The sequence below is a fragment of the Eubalaena glacialis genome, chromosome 13 (genome assembly GCF_028564815.1).
Source record: "Eubalaena glacialis isolate mEubGla1 chromosome 13, mEubGla1.1.hap2.+ XY, whole genome shotgun sequence".
NCBI lineage: Eukaryota > Metazoa > Chordata > Mammalia > Artiodactyla > Balaenidae > Eubalaena > Eubalaena glacialis.
The window spans coordinates 58,746,829-58,762,731 of NC_083728.1; the positions used below are offsets into that span (position 1 = coordinate 58,746,829).

The window sequence follows — 15,903 nt, forward strand, 5'->3', positions numbered from 1 at the left end:
GGCACCTTGTCGATCCCTCGGCCCTGGTGACTGTGGGCCCCACTTTCACTTTTCCTGCGGGAAAGCAGGATTCAGAAATGAAGTTTGGGGGCTTGTGAGATAAACACTTAACCTTGGCTATGGTGGGTGCCATCCTCCACGAACAGTCGAGATGTTCCCGGACATTGCAGGCCCAGCACACGGTGAAGACGGCGGGAGGTGGGGCAGCCAGGGAGCCAAACCCTGACCCCCACGAGGAGTCAGGGACGCGCCCTCAGAACAAAGGCACCCGCCCCGGAGCACAGAGCGGGAACCCACCCGGCAAAAAAGAGTAACGGCTCCCCGAGTGTGGGGCTCAGGCCTCCCATGAAAAGCCCAGGACGGCGCGCTGGTGCTTTCCGAGGAGCCTGGCTTCCCAGACCAGGCTGTGAGCTCCAGCTGAGTCCCACTCTGCGTGGCAGGCGACACTTGCCTCGATGGCCCCAGGGCCCGGGGACACTCCGTGTGTGACGTGGGACCCGCTCACTTACCCGTCTGAAAGCCACTGGTACCCAGGGCTGCCTGCGTCCACCGAGCGAGAATAGACCTCGACTCTGTCAGCCACCATGAAGGCCGAGTAGAAACCCACTCCAAACTGGCCAATGATCTTGCTGCTGGCCTCCGCCTGGCTCTGGAGCGCATCCAGAAAGGCCTGTGGGGTGAGACCGGTCAGAGGGGGGCGGCCCTGCCCCGGAGACCTGCCGTCTGCCTGCAGCAGCGCATCCATTCCTCCAGCGCAGTCTCAGGCTGTGGTTCACCCTCGAGACAGCCCCGTACGCTCCACCCTCTTTCCCCACAGAGGGCCCAGCCCAGAGTGGCCCCTGACGTTCAGGGGAGGAGACTCCTAGATTTGTGGGCAAACTACACACCAAACACATGCTTTTGTATGGTATCACAGAGCACTTAATTACTGTAACTCATGTAATCAAAGTTCCTAATATTAAAAATTAAGTAAAATGCATATACTTGTTGCTATGAACACTGTTCAACAGACATTCTGTGGTGATGGAAATGTTCTGTGTGGTCCGATGTGGGAGCTGCTGACCACATTTGGCTACTGAGCACTTGAACTGTGTAGCTAGTGTGACCAAAGAACTAATACATTTAAAATTGTATTTAATTCTAATTAATTTAAATTCCTCTACTCGATATTCTGTGATAACCTATGAGAAAAGAATCTTAAAAAGAATGATTATAGGTATATGTATAACTGAATCACTTTGCTGTACACCTGAAACTAAACACAACATTCTAAATCAACTATATTCCAATAAAATTAAAATATTAAAAAAAAATTTTTAATTCAAACAGCCACATGCTAGTAGCTACTGTATGTGATGACAGCACAGATTCCCTTCATAGAAATACAACCAAAAATGTAGTAGGGGGAAACAGTTATGGTAAAGTCATTTTTTAAAGTAGAAATTTCTGTGAATCACTCTGGACTAACAATTAGACTGTTTTCAAGCACTTGGCATGAAGTGCCATTTTAGGCACCACTTAGGCCCACAAAAAAACAAAGAGCATTTGTTCACCCAGGAGAGGCACAAAGGCAGCCGAGGGACACAGCCTCTGTCCGGGGCTGGTGCTGGAGGAGGACACCTTGACCATCCTCCCCTTGTCGGCTTCAAGCTGCACTAGCACCTGACCACCCTGGAGCAGACAAGCGTGAAGGCCGCTTGTCTCCAGGCAGCAGTTCTGGAGAACAGTCAGCCTGCAACCCATGGGCCCCGTGGACTATCATGGACCATGCCGTCTCTGCGTCACTCCCTCCTCAAGCCTATGCAGCTCAAATAAATGCTAAGAAAGCACTTGGATAAAAGCATCAGGAGGCAGAATGGCTGGCGTATCAGACGTGGACTGATGGGCTTTCAACCTAGGGTTGGCCAGTTTCTAGCTATGGGCAAAGTACTGACTCCATCCAGCAAATAACAGAAAGTACCTCTGAGGTCCCCGTGACGACACAGTGAAATCCTGTGATAAAGGGTCCCCAATGCCAACAAGCTCGTGTCTGAGGACATTCCTCTGAAGCTGGTGTCCAGAGCATCTGGGACCTACCCTCTCTGGTCAGAACTGCCCTTCGAGGGGAGACCCTTGAACCTGAGAGAGGGAACAGCTGCAGCACCTGAGGAAAGGGCAGCGGGGGGCTTACCTTCGACCCCGACCTGGCAATGGTTCCCAGGTTGGACACCAGCTCCTCCTGTGTCATCCCGATGCCAGTGTCCTGAGGAGAGAGACAAGCTAAGCACCCAAGCGAATGTACCAGGGAGCCAGGATGGACGTGTGGGGACACCCAGGCACGAGTACATCAGTTACACTTGCCAGGCGGGCCCAGCAAAGTAAGAACACTGTCACCAGAAAAGGTGAATTCCAGCCACGTCAGCCAGGCCTCACTGGAGAAAACCTCACTAGAGGATAGACACATAAAGGGACAAACCAGAGTCCAGGAAGAGCTGCACAGATAGTGTCAGGTGATTTTTGACAAAGGTTCCAAGACAAATCACTGGGGAAAGGAAAAACAAATGGTGCAGAAACAATGGGACAGCCACAGGCAAAAAACAACTCTTAGCCCTTCCCTTACATAGACACAAAATGATTACAGATCTAAGTGTAAGAGCCAAGGCTGTAAAACTTGTAGAAGAAAAGATAGGAGAAAATCTTTATCACTTTGGAATAGGCAGACTTTTTCGACAGGTCACTAAAAGCATGAAGCATAAAAGGAAAAAGTGATAAACTGGATTTCATTAAAAACTTCTGCTTTTCAAAAGCCACTACTAAGAAAATAAAAAGGCAAGCCACAGACTAGGGGAAAATATTTGCAAAAGAATATCTGATACAGGACTCGTATCTAGAATATACAAAGAACTCTTACAACGCAATAAAAAGACAAACAACCTGATTAAAAATGAGCAAGAATCTGAAAGACATTTCACAAGGAAGATATACGAATGGCAAACACATGAAAAGATACTCAACACCATTAATCATTAGGGAAATGAAAATTAAAACCACAATGAAATACACTGCTCACTCACCAGAATGGCTAAAATTAAAAAGACTGACAGTGACAAGTGTTGACAAGGATGTGCAGCCACTGGCATCCCAAATGCTGCCAGGAGTTACGCAGAATGGGACACCTGCTGTGGGAACATTTGGCAGTTTCTCATAAAGTTAAACAGACACTTTGCTTACAACCCAGCAATCCTATTCCTAGGTATTTACCCAAGAGAAATGAAAATATATGCCCACTCGAAGACTTAAATGTTCACAGTGGCTTTATTCCTAACCTCCCCAAGTGCTCACCAACTCGTGAATGGACACATAAAACTGTGATGCCTCCACATAGCAGAGCACTTCTCAGTGACAGAAAGGAACAAACTACTGATACATGCAACAGCGTAGAAGAATCTCAAAAGCACTGTGACAAGTGAAAGAAGTCAGACTCAAAAGACTACCTCTTGTGTAACTCTGTTTATATGAAATTCTAGAAAATAGAAAACCATAGTGACAGAAAGCAGATCAGTGGTTGACAAGGGCTGGGAAGGGCAGGGAATACTGGGGTGATGACATCAGTGGTGTGGGTGGTCCCATGACCGTGTATGTTGTTCCAAACTCACTGTACACTTGAACTTGGGGAACTTGATTATATGTAAAAATCATATCTCAATAAAGCTTCTCAAAACAACAGCAGCGGGACTTCCCTCGTGGCATAGTGGTTAAGAATCCGCCTGCCAATGCAGGGGACACGGGTTCGAGCCCTGGTCCGGGAAGATCCCACATGCCGTGGAGCAACTAAGCCCGTGCGCCACAACTACTGAGCCTGCGCTCTAAAGCCCACGAGCCACAACTACTGAAGCCCACGTGCCACAACTACTGAAGCCCGCCCGCCTAGAGCCCGTGCTCCGCAACAAGAGAAGCCACCGCAATGAGAAGCCCATGCACCGCAAAGAAGAGTAGCCCCCGCTCGCCGCAACTAGAGAAAGCCCGCACGCAGCAACGAAGACCCAACGCAGCCAAATACAAATAAATAAAATAAATAAATTTATTAAAAAAAACAAAAAACAAAAACAGCAGCAGCAAGCAAGGCACACACATGCACAGAGCAGAGCAAAGGAGTGAACAAGAGAGCACCAGGCACCAGCAGCAATTCTGAGAAGCAAAACCAGGCCTGCTGGGAAGAGGCAGAGTCCACGGAGGCAGGCCCTCCACCCCGTAGGATGCACGCCCCACAACCCCCCCGGCGCCCCATAATCCCAGCCAGCAGGTCCTAGAGCAGCTGTCTCAGGAACGTGGTGGCCCTCAGGCCCACTGCCTGATGAACCCCACTTCTGCCTTTCTAACTCTTTGACTTTAAACTGCTCAAAGGTTACAACAGCCGCCAAAACTATTGCTGCATCTAAAGTAAGACCGTTAATCCAAATACCGGGCTGTGATTAAAATATCACAGATATTCTCGCCACAACTAGAGAAAGCCTGCGTGCAGCGACGAAGATCCAACACAGCCAAAAATAAATAAATAAAATAAATAAATTTTTTTAAAAATGTGAAGAGTTACAGCTGACCCTTGAATAACACGGATTTGAACTGTGCGGGTCCACGTATTCACAGATTTTTTTCCAATAGCAAGTACTACCTACAGTACCACACGACCCGCAGTCGGTTGAATCCGCGGATGTGGAACAGTGGGTACAGAGGAACTGCGTAGGGAGACCTGCAAATGTGGAGGAACCGGGTATACAGAGGGCAGACTAGAAGTTATATGTGGATTTCTGACTGTGGGGAGGGCCTGTCCCCACCTCCCCAGTGTTATTCAGGGTCACCTGTATATTAAAAAATAATATACAATTAAAAAATCTGTTTAGGGAATTCCCCGGCAGTCCAGTGGTTAGGACTCTGTGCTCTCACTGCCAAGGACGCGGGTTCGATCCCTGGTCAGGGAACTAAGATCCCACAAGCCTTGTGGCGTGGCCAAAAAAATTTTTAAAAATCTGTTTAGATATGTAGACAAATGCATAGATCAAAACCCTAAATAGACACATACTAAAATGTCAACAGTATTTATCTTTGAATGATGGGGTGATTTTAAATTTTCTCCTCTTCGAAAAGGGAACCCTCTTACACTGTTGGTGGGAATGTAAACTGGTGCAGCCACTATGAAAAACAGTATGGGGGTCCCTCAGAAAACTAGAGTTGCCATGTGATCCATCAAACCCACTCCTGGGCACATACCCAGACAAAACTATAATTCGAAAAGATACATGCGCCCCTATGTTCACAGCAGCACTATTTACAATAGCCAAGACATGGAGACAACCTAAATGTCTGTTGACAGATGAATGGATAAAAATGTGGTGTGTATATATATATATATATATATATATATATATATATATAGTATACAATGGAATATTACTCGGCCATAAAAAAATAATGAAATAAAGCCATCTGTAGCAACATGGATGGACCTAGAGATTATCATACTAAGTGAAGTTAAATCATAAAGAGAAAGACAAATACTATATGATATCACTTACATGTGGAATGTAAAATACAACACAAATGAACCTATCTACAAAACAGAAACAGAATCACGGACATAGGGAACAGACCTGTGGTTGCGGGGCGGGTTAGGGGGAGGGATGGAGTGGGAGTTTGGGATTAGCAGATGCAAACTATTATATATAGGATGGATAAACAACAAGGTCCTGCTGTATAGCACAGGAACTATATTTAATATCCTGTGATAAACCAGAATGGAAAAGAATATGAAAAAGAATATATATGTGTAACAGTCACTTCATTGTACAGCAGAAATTAACACAACATTGTAAATCAACTATACTTCAATAAAATTTAACAATAAATAAATAAAACGTCTCCTCTTCTGCTTATCTGTATTTTCTAAATTTTCTATATTGAATGAGTGTTTTTATAGTAAATTAACAGTAAAGGTGGTCAGCAGGTCACTAGGAGCCTAGAGCCATGACGAAAAGGCAGCCCGTAACCCATCCCAGTGGGTGGAGAGGCCCTGGCGGTCGCCAGCACGGGAGGCAGGGTGGCGTGCCCCGCGTCGGGACACTTGGATGAAGTACCTGGATCGTGATGGTGCCTTTCTCGGCGTCAGTCTGCAAGTGAATCTCCATTTCTGGCAGCGTCTGGCCTTCAGACAACAGCTTATGACGCAGCTTTTCCAAGGCGTCGCTAGCATTGGAGATCAGCTCCCGTATGAACACCTACGGAAATGGAAAGAAGATGCCAACGCTGCAGGACCTATTTGGTTAGCAGCATCTGCAGCAACTGGTACAGGCTGGGGGAGAAATGCCACAGAACTGTTTAACCAGAAAGACGTCCTGCTTTCCTCAAAGGCAGTTTCTCCAGGGCAGCTCACAGAATGATTGAAGTTAGATCACATTGCCGTGACCCAACTTTATGTCGACTCTGACTCTATTGCTCCTTCCTCAACATCAAACCTGGAGTTAGGTGTCGATCTGTTAAGTTAATTCCAAACAAGGACCCTGTAAGACAACTTCTTTCTCAACTCTTGCCCAGGGATGTCAAAATATCCTCAAAACATATTTTTTCTACTCCACGAAGGACTCACTGACTTCATTTAATCTAATCACAAACCAGACCTACCATGTTCAGGAGAAAAAAGGGCCACAGACCCAACTACCAACCCGTGTCTGTAAAGCCCTTTACCTGCGACAGACCTTCCACTTACAGTCAGACGCAGCGCATGGGGAGAGGGAAGGAGGTGTGACCTGACCCCAAGAGAACAGAAGCCGGATGTCACGGGGACACTTGAATATAGAATTTAACAGGACGAGACCTGGAAATATTCCCTGGAAAGTCCTTTCATTTTGGAAAGCTGTGCTTTACCCTTCTCAAATTCTTTGCATTTTAGCAAAAATGAGCATGGAAACGATGGTTCACCATGGCCTGTCACCCCTGAGCTTCATCATTTTGAGCTTCATCTCCTCAAAAAGGTCCTTGACAGCTCCTCCCTGCTCTACTCCACACTGGGCCGGGGTCTTCCTCCTCCAGCCCCGACACCCCCACAGGCCACGGGTGGCGATGCCAGGTGATGAGGGGCGTGAGCCCAGGGCCTCAGCACACATCGACAACAACACAGAGATGGACCTCAGCAGGACCCCACGGCAACACCTGAGGGACTTCTAAATTATCAGCAAAATTCATTAATTCCCAGGTTCAATCCGGCTCAAAGAATCACCTGCATATAGTTATCCATAAAACCCAACAGATTTTGGTAAAAACACTCTCACTGGTAGCCAAGATCAGGACCTGTCCAAATGTAATGCATTTTCACAGCTAATGTACTAACTGGCACCTCCCTAGAAGAGCACAGAAACAGTCTCGCCAAAAGAAACCTTGCTAGCGCCGGGAGTGATTAGCAGGTACCGCACCTCTTTTCCTGAGTACAAGGAACGGGCAACGATGTCCAGAAGCTTCTTTGTCTCAGCCTGGAACTCATGTTTGGAAACAGAACCTAGTAATGAATCGCAGACACAACCAATAAAGTTTAATGTCTTTTTTCATGGAAGAATATGCTATGTAAAACATTCAAAAAAATCTTTAAGGTAAGGAGTTTTAAACATGTTTCAAAACAGCGAACAAAAAAGAAAGAAAGAAACCAAGTGTCTGGGGCTCAGGCAGGAGGTCTTGGGAGGGGAACAAACCAGTGGTTCCCTCTACCCGCAGAAAGGGGCGTAGGGGCACGAGCCCTCACCTGCCTCCCTCCCCGCAGCCCGCAGGCCTCAGGTCGGGCTACCTCCAGGGGCTGTGGAGGCTGGCACTTGACCCAGTCGTGAGGCGAGCTGGCTCTAACAACAAGACCCTGGATTCTATTCCTGAATACAGTGGTTTCCAAATTGATCATTTAGAGAGCAAAATAACAAGAAAACCTCACTTCTCCTCTTAACCCAAACATCAAGTATTCTGTTGTCGTCTCATTTGAAAGCCAGAAATGGACCCACTGCAGGACTGGCTCTGGAGATTGCCTTCCACACTTGCCAGGAATGAAGGACAACCCGGAGTGCAGTCCTTCACCGGCGGGGCCAACACTGAGTTTACGTCCTGCTTCCATGATTATTAGCAGATGTGCCGTGAATCACCACTTCAAAGGGGCCCCGTGCGAACTCACGGGTGACCACCAGAGGGGGCAAGATACGCCAGGATGGAAGTCAGAAGTTCCTGAGAAGCCGGAAACGCAGGAGGCATTGTTTTGGGGAACCCTCCCTCCAACCAAGACCTTCCTTCGTCTGAAGCGAGTGGGTGGCTCTATCAATCATTGCTTCTGCCTCAAAAGCTTCCCCTCACGAGCCAGCAACGAGCCAACAAAGACTTCCTGGACCCAAACGCAGCTACACACAGTACCCTGCACGGTCTCTGAGCTGCTGATGATGGAGTGCAGGGGCTCCTCCTTCCGGTCCTCAGCAGCCTGGGAGCTGAACGGCCGTCCAACGTGGGAGCTTGAAGCCAGGCTTTGCCTGGGACTCCAGGACTGGGCTGGGGGCCTCCAAGGACACAGAACTGGTTTTCCTGAAAAGACAAATGTGAGAAAGAATGAGAGTTAATAAGACTTCAGAAACAGAATATCCTAATTTGTTCACGTCTGGCAGATGCTAACGTGGAATTCTTTAAGGCAGGCTGTTGCTCGAAAGACCCAGTGTCACCCAGGAGAAATCAGAAGTGACAAACGCTGTGCAGCTAGCTGGTATTTTGGCAGGTAGTTCTGGTAACATATCCTCACACGTGGCAAATACCAAGAACATACGAGAACTTGGGGCAGAACCGCGGGAATGGGCAGGGGCCTTTTGACACCACTTCCCACTTACGTCCCCCAGTGAGATCGTGCACAAACCCACCAAACCCACACGTGCCTCAGTGTTCACAGCCCCTCCCGGAGCCAGAAATAACGACAGGCTGGCCGGTCTTCTTACGGTGTAACTAACATGGAAAAAGGGAGAAAAAATACCCCTAAGAGGGAGCCAAATCTTAAAATGTTGGTGTTCTCAAACAGTCTCATCATCTTCTAAAGAATCTTCACTGATTCTTGTCCTTTCCTTTTTTGTCCAAAACTGTCAAAGAGTTTTTTTAAATTAGTGTATTTAAAAACTGCAAACCAGGGAATGATCTCCTCTACTTTGCAGTCAGGAAGGGGATTCACAATGTCTCTTGAGTTGCTTTTCTGTAACTTCCCGTTCAGCACAGTGGACCAAGAAACCACTGCAAGGGAAGAAGGAAAACCCTTCCATTTGACACTGCTGTCCCCAGCCTGGTATGGTTGACAGACGCTACAGAAACACATGCAGATGGACGTCCCTGGTGGCGCAGTGGTTAAGACTCTGCGCTCCCAATGCAGGGGGCCCAGGGTTCGATCCCTGCTCAGGGAACTAGATCCCACATGAATGCTGCAACTAAGAGTTCACATGCTACAACTAAGGAGGCCGCCTGCCACAACTAAAACCCGGCGCAACCAAATAAATTTAAATAAATATTTAAAAAAAAAAAAAAGAAACACGTGCAGATACCTCCACTCTAACCGGCAGGATGGAGCCAGTCCTCACCAGCAGCCCCTGAAGACACTCGCCGGGGACTGGCATTGTTCAGTAGGTACTTAAGGCCCGACCTTTTCAAGGATACAGGTCAGACATACAAGACACTCCATGTGAAAGTCTAGGCCATAACAAACTGCAGCTGCCTGTTATGTAACTACATACGTGTGACAGTCAGAAAGGAATGATTTAGAATGTCCAGAAATAACTTGTAGGTTTAAAAATCAACATATTGACTTCCACATTCCTACAAGGTATAAAAATCTGCCTTTTCTTTAAGCTTATTCTTGGATTTATAAATAACACAATGTTAGCCTTTACCTCTATGCAGAATACCTTTAAAACTACCCCATTTAAGAAAATATTCAATTTCCAAACAATCTAAATATTGATATTTAATTCTCTGGCCTAACTGTATTGTTCACCTTATCCATACAGCTTAAAAACAAAAACAAAAAACCCACAACTGGGGTATCTCTTCTGGAATTAAATGGTATTTGGTTAGAGGGTTTAACAAACAGTCTGCACCAGGCCAGGCAGGGGTGCTGGGGTCCCTGTGATCCCAGCTGGTGCCCTGATGCAGGGCGAGCGATGCCAGTGGACTGTGGGCAACCCCACGCTGCCTCCCCTCCCAGGGACAGCGCTCCTGGCCACATTCGGAGACATAAACAGGTTCCCCACAAAAGCTGGGAACCCTCTGCTTTAAAGTACGGTAGAACTTCAGGATGAAATCAGTGAGACTGGGATAAAGGAGAGATGTTTGAGGGATGCAAGACCCGGGTTGGGCCTCAGGACGGATTCTGGATTCTAGTTCTCCATTGAGCACTACTCTGGACGTGAAAGCATTTGGGCCACCAGAATTCGGAGTGATGGGGGAGGTCCCCCAGAAGAAGAGGGGCAGAAAGCCCGGTAAGCACGGATTGGTGGTGTTCCTGACCACGCCTCCACATAAGCCCGAAGATGCTGAAAGCATTTTAGAAATTCTTACATCTAATACTCCTCTTACCATGTTGCATCGGCAACCACTCCCTATGACGTGGCCTCAGGAAAGGACACAGTGGGGAGGAGGGGATCATACTGAGTCTTCTTCCAACAGTGATATGCACGGAGCACTTATCCTTCTCCCCCCAGACCTCCCCCAGCTCTCCCGGTCCAAGGCCTTTGAGCAGGTCTTCCTGCCTGCAGCACTGTTCCCTGCAACCCATCCCTTAAATGTCAACATGTTATTCTTCTGACACCAATTCCATCTTGTTATTTATGATTTCTGAGGACTTATTCCTGAACGCAACCTCATCAATTCCAAATGCTTCAGGCTGGTCTTCCAGGCCCTCCACTAAGCAACACCCCAAACCTCCGGAACCTCACCTCCTTCCTCCCCAGTCCAGCAGGCCTGCTGACGCCCCATGCCCTGGAGGAAGGGCTCCTGACCCGCTCCACTTGCATACATTTGTTGAACTGACCCCTATCCCCACTTCCTGTCCTGCCCTTCTGCTCATGGTCCTTTCCTCGCCATCTGCCTTTCAGTGCCATCAGGAAAGAACAGGTTGCGTTTCCTCATGGTTAGCTGTAAACCATCCCTACCCCAAAGGAAACCAGAAATCACACAAAATAGAACAATTCAGAGGCTAAGGGCTCCTCTCATTTTCAGACTCCTTGAACTAACTGTTCTAAACCTGCTCTCACATGGGGGGAAGGGGCTACTGGATTATGGTTGGCACACTTTTTTATTTCCAGTCTTCTGTGTATAAATATTTTAATCAACAACACATCTTAGGGACTTCCCTGGCAGTCCAGCGGTTAAGACTCCACACTCCCAATGCAGGGGGCCTGGGTTCGATCCCTGGTCAGGGAACTATATCCCTCATACCGCAACTAAAATAGAAACTGCATGCCACAACTAACACCCGGCACGGCCAAATAAATAAATAAATAAATATTAAAAAAAAAAAAAAAAAACACATCTCAGAGATCACTCTGTTTTAGTACATATAAAGCTGCTTATTCTTTCTAGTGAACAAATAACATTCCACTGTAATGGATAAGTATTTAACTAGCGCTCAACTGATGGATGTTTAAACTGTTTCCAGTCTGTGCTGTTAAAAATAATGCTCCAAAGTGATAAAGAGTTATCTATTGATTGCATGCTTACCCTTCATGGAAGAAAGGAGATACAGGAAAATATCCATGTTTCCACTCTTTTGTGCAAAAGAAACAGGAAGGATAAATGAGAAACTAATGAGATTGTGTATTCGTTTGCTAAGGCTGCCGTAACAAAGTACCACAGACAAGGTGGTTTACAACACAGAAACTTAATCTCTCACGGTTCTGGGGGCCAGAAGTGGAAAACCGAGGTGTTGGCAGGGCTGATTCCTTCTGAAGCCTCTGAGGGACAGTCTGTCCACGCCTCTCTCCCGGCTTCTGATGTTGCCAGCAGCCCTGGGCTTGGGGCTGCCTCACTCCAGTCTCTGCCTCTGTCATCACATGGTTCTCTCTTCCCCATGTGTGTCTCCTCTGTGTCCAAATTTCCCTCTTCTTAAGGTCATCAGTTATACCGGATTTGGGGCTCACTCTAATCCAATATGACCTCATCTTATTATACCTGCAAAGACCCTACTTCCAAATAAGGTCACATTCACAGGTGAGGGCTTGAACGTATCTTTTGGGGGCACACAATTTAAGCCATAAGAAACTGGTTACAAGGGCTGTTAATTTCCTGGGACTGCTGTGGCAAAGCACCACAGGCTGGGCAGCTTTAACAACAGAAACTTATCATCTCACAGTTTTGGAGGCTAGAAGTGTAAAATCAAAGTGTTGGCAGGGCTGGTTCCTTCTGAGGCTGTGAAGGAGAATCTGTTCTATTCCTCTCCCAGCTTTGGGAGCCTCAGGCTTTCTTTGGCTTAGAGATGACCACCTTCTCCCTGTGTCTTCACATCGTCTTCCCTCTGCTCGTGTCTGCCTCTGCGTCCAGATTTCCCCTTTTTATAAGGACACAGTCATATTGGATTAGGGCCCACCCTAACGACCTCATCTTAACTTGATCTTCTGCAAAGACTCTATTTCCAAATAAGATCGCATTCACAGGTCCTGGGGGTTAGAATTTCAGCATCTTTTGGGGGACACATGATTCGACCCATAACAGATGTGTGGGAACAGAATGGAGAAAGAAGGTTGGGAATGGTGTAGCAGAGCTGAGGAGAACGTGCATTTCTGAGTATCCCTTTTCCCTCTGACTCTTAGAACCATGGTAATGTTTCACATACCCGAAAAGTAAATAGTTAAGAGCAACCAGGGTGTGTGGAGAACATAAAACTAAATACAAACAGTAACAAATGTGCACAACTATATTATGAATAACGTAACTGCCCTGAAAGAACCTAAGTGACTTCAGAAAACAGCATTTGGGGAAAAAAAAAAAAAGAAAACAGTACTTTGCACAGGTGACCCTTGAACAACGGGGGTGCTGGGGCACAGAACCCTCCGCCCCACCCCCCGTGAAGTTGAAAATCCAAGTATAACTCTGCAGTTGGCCCTCCAACACAAGCACATCCACATCCGTGGATTCCAACCAACTGCAAACTGTGTAGTACTGCAGTACCTACTTAGTGAAAAAAATCTGCAAATAAGTGGACCCTCACAGTTCAGACTGTATTGTTCAAGGGTCAACTGTATATTGTAAAGCTGGGCTCAAAAAGGACAGCACACTGTTACTGTAGCAGAAGTGGTAGCAATTCTCAAACTGCTTTGTGTATATACTAAGATCAAGCAAGTGAGTACACTGTGACTCAAGTCAGGAGAAAGGAGTCAGGAAAGGGCAGGGGGAGGCCAGGGTGAACCCTGCTGTGCTGCAAATGGAGGCATCAGTGTCAGTGTAGAAATAAACACCGAGGTGCGTATACGTGTGTGACAGTGCACACACACGCATACTTCCTGGCTCTGTCCGGGGACACCCAAGCAGCAGTGAGCACACCTGGCACCAGGGAGAGCACCCGTCTTGGACCTGCCACTCCAAAGTCCCACATCCCAGGAAACGCCTTCATCCTGGGCAAACTGGGGTGTGTGGTCACCCTCCCTGGCACCCAGATCTTTGGTTTATAAATACCATTCTCCAATAAAAGGAATCGAGGCCACTGGAGAACACACCAGATGAGCCCAGAATACCTGTGGTGCTAGAAAGTGAAGGACTCACAGATGACGGGACGCGTCAAGAGGGCACAGGCTCTGAGCGGAAGGCGCTCCCGGTGGCAAAATCTAGGACAAACTGAGCAACAACATAATGACAGTGGGGGACTGTCAGCTGGTGAACAAAGAATCCCCCCTCTTGGTTTCAAAGAGAGAAACAGTACTTTACGGTGAAGTAAGTGGCAGATAACTAAGCGACTGCAGTCACCATCATCAGGAATGAGATGTGTCCACATCCTGCAACTCCTGGTGGGGTGAGAGGGCACAGCCTGTTTTCTGTTATGTTCTCACCAAAACCACATCTCGATCTAATCATAAGAAAACACCAGACGAACCCAAATATATATACACAAAAGTGTCAAGGTCCTGAAAGACAAACACAAACTGAAGAGACACAAGTACAGGATGGAGGATCCTGGGCCAGCAAAGGACATGGATGGGAAACCCAGCTAAAGTCAGGTAAGACCAGCATATTACCGAGTAGTACTGTGTCACTGTTATTTCAGTTTTCAATAATTATACCATGGCCACGAAAGATAGTAATATTAGGGGAAATTAAGGAAAGAGGAAGAGAAGACTGAGTATTATTTTTATAACATCTCAGTAAAGTAAAAAATATTTCAAAATAAAAAATAGGACTCTAAGGAATATTCCTATACATGTGTCATTTCATTTATGCACAAGTATACATTTGAGTACACATCGAGAAGTGGAATCATCAAGTCCAAGGTTATGTCCAATTTAAACTGTGGTCAACGCTGCCAACTCACCCTCCAGAAACTTATCAGTTTACATTCCCACCAGCAATATTATGAGAGTGTGAATCACCCCACACTCTTGCCAAGATGGTAATGTTATAAAACTTTTGGATCTTAGCTTATCAGTCAGGTAAAAATTTTACTGTAGTTTTCATTTATATTTCTCTTATTATAAGCAAGATGGAGCATCTATCCACATTTTAAAATATTTTCTATTTCCTTTTATGTTAATGGACTGTTGATATCCTCTGATCATTTTCTACTGAATTTTTTTCTTATTGATTTGTAAGAACCCTTTCTATATTAAGGAAATCAGTCTTCTGTTTGTAAAGGACTTCCTTGCTCCAAGATTAAACACAATTTTCCTATGTCTTATTTTTCCTATTCCTTTTGTTTTTTTCCCCACTTAATACTCACAATACTTTTGAAAGGATTTAATATGTTGTTTATGATGGAAATAATATAAGTCCTCAGAGTTGGGAAAAGGGAAAAAATAAGCAATCCATATTTTCAACCACAATTTTAAGACTTTCCATTACATTCCAAGATTATATTAATCAACAGCACTGTCAAGAGCAGATTTGATTTCAGGTTAACTGAACTTTCTACAGTGATTTTAAGAATAAACCAATAGTGCAGTAAGTCTGCCTGAACCAGATACAAACACACTATCTGCACAGTATCTGTCCTCATGTTCCCCCTACACCCTAAAGGAAAAACCACAAACCTCAGGGTCAAGCTACAATGTCTTAGTATTAATCTGTTTGGTGGTTTGGGGTCACAGAATGGGAAGCACTGATAGTTTGAATCTGACAACACACACACCTGCCAGTGCTCATGCTGCTTCCTCTACCTGCAACTTCTTTCCACCTGAACTGCTTCAGGATCCAGCGTAAGGCCCTCTCTTCCACCAGGCCTTCCCACCCCCCACCACAGTACACAATAATCTCTCCCTACTATGAATTCAGAGCACTTGTTTTCCATGCTACTAAATTAAAACTGCTGTTACAAGCCAGCTTGTGGGAGTTCTTCTACTACTAACTTTTTCTTAATATATAACATCTCACCAAAGTACGGCAGGAACAAGCTTATATTTCTTAGCAAAAAACTCTCTGAAGGCAAGAACAAACATATTTCTCTGTATGCCAAAGCATCTGATGCAGAAGCAGTTTTTTTTTTTTTTTACAATCATGAAACTTTTTATCAGCATAAACATCACCATACTCAATCAGAAGCCCATTCAATCAGTCAACAGATGGCAGTAGTGATCCACAAGGCCATTTTAACTAGCAAGCATAAATTAAAAATGCAACTGCCAACAGGGGCCTGCTAAGGAAGGCACATGAGTCAAAACACAATGGGTAGTAGGTTCT

At 46.0% G+C, this 15,903-nt stretch overlaps 1 protein-coding gene across 1 annotated transcript in view; it reads right to left on the reverse strand.

The window, feature by feature from the left end:
• Window positions 1-15,903, reverse strand: part of TRAP1 (TNF receptor associated protein 1) — a 53,137-nt gene that overhangs the window by 15,844 nt on the left and 21,390 nt on the right. Inside the window, exons 2-6 of the mRNA XM_061209259.1 lie at window positions 8,413-8,577; window positions 7,443-7,525; window positions 6,111-6,251; window positions 2,171-2,242; window positions 510-670 (exon numbers count right to left, since the gene is read on the reverse strand). Coding sequence (XP_061065242.1) covers window positions 510-670; window positions 2,171-2,242; window positions 6,111-6,251; window positions 7,443-7,525; window positions 8,413-8,577 — 622 coding nt within the window. The remainder of the gene's footprint in view (window positions 1-509; window positions 671-2,170; window positions 2,243-6,110; window positions 6,252-7,442; window positions 7,526-8,412; window positions 8,578-15,903) is intronic.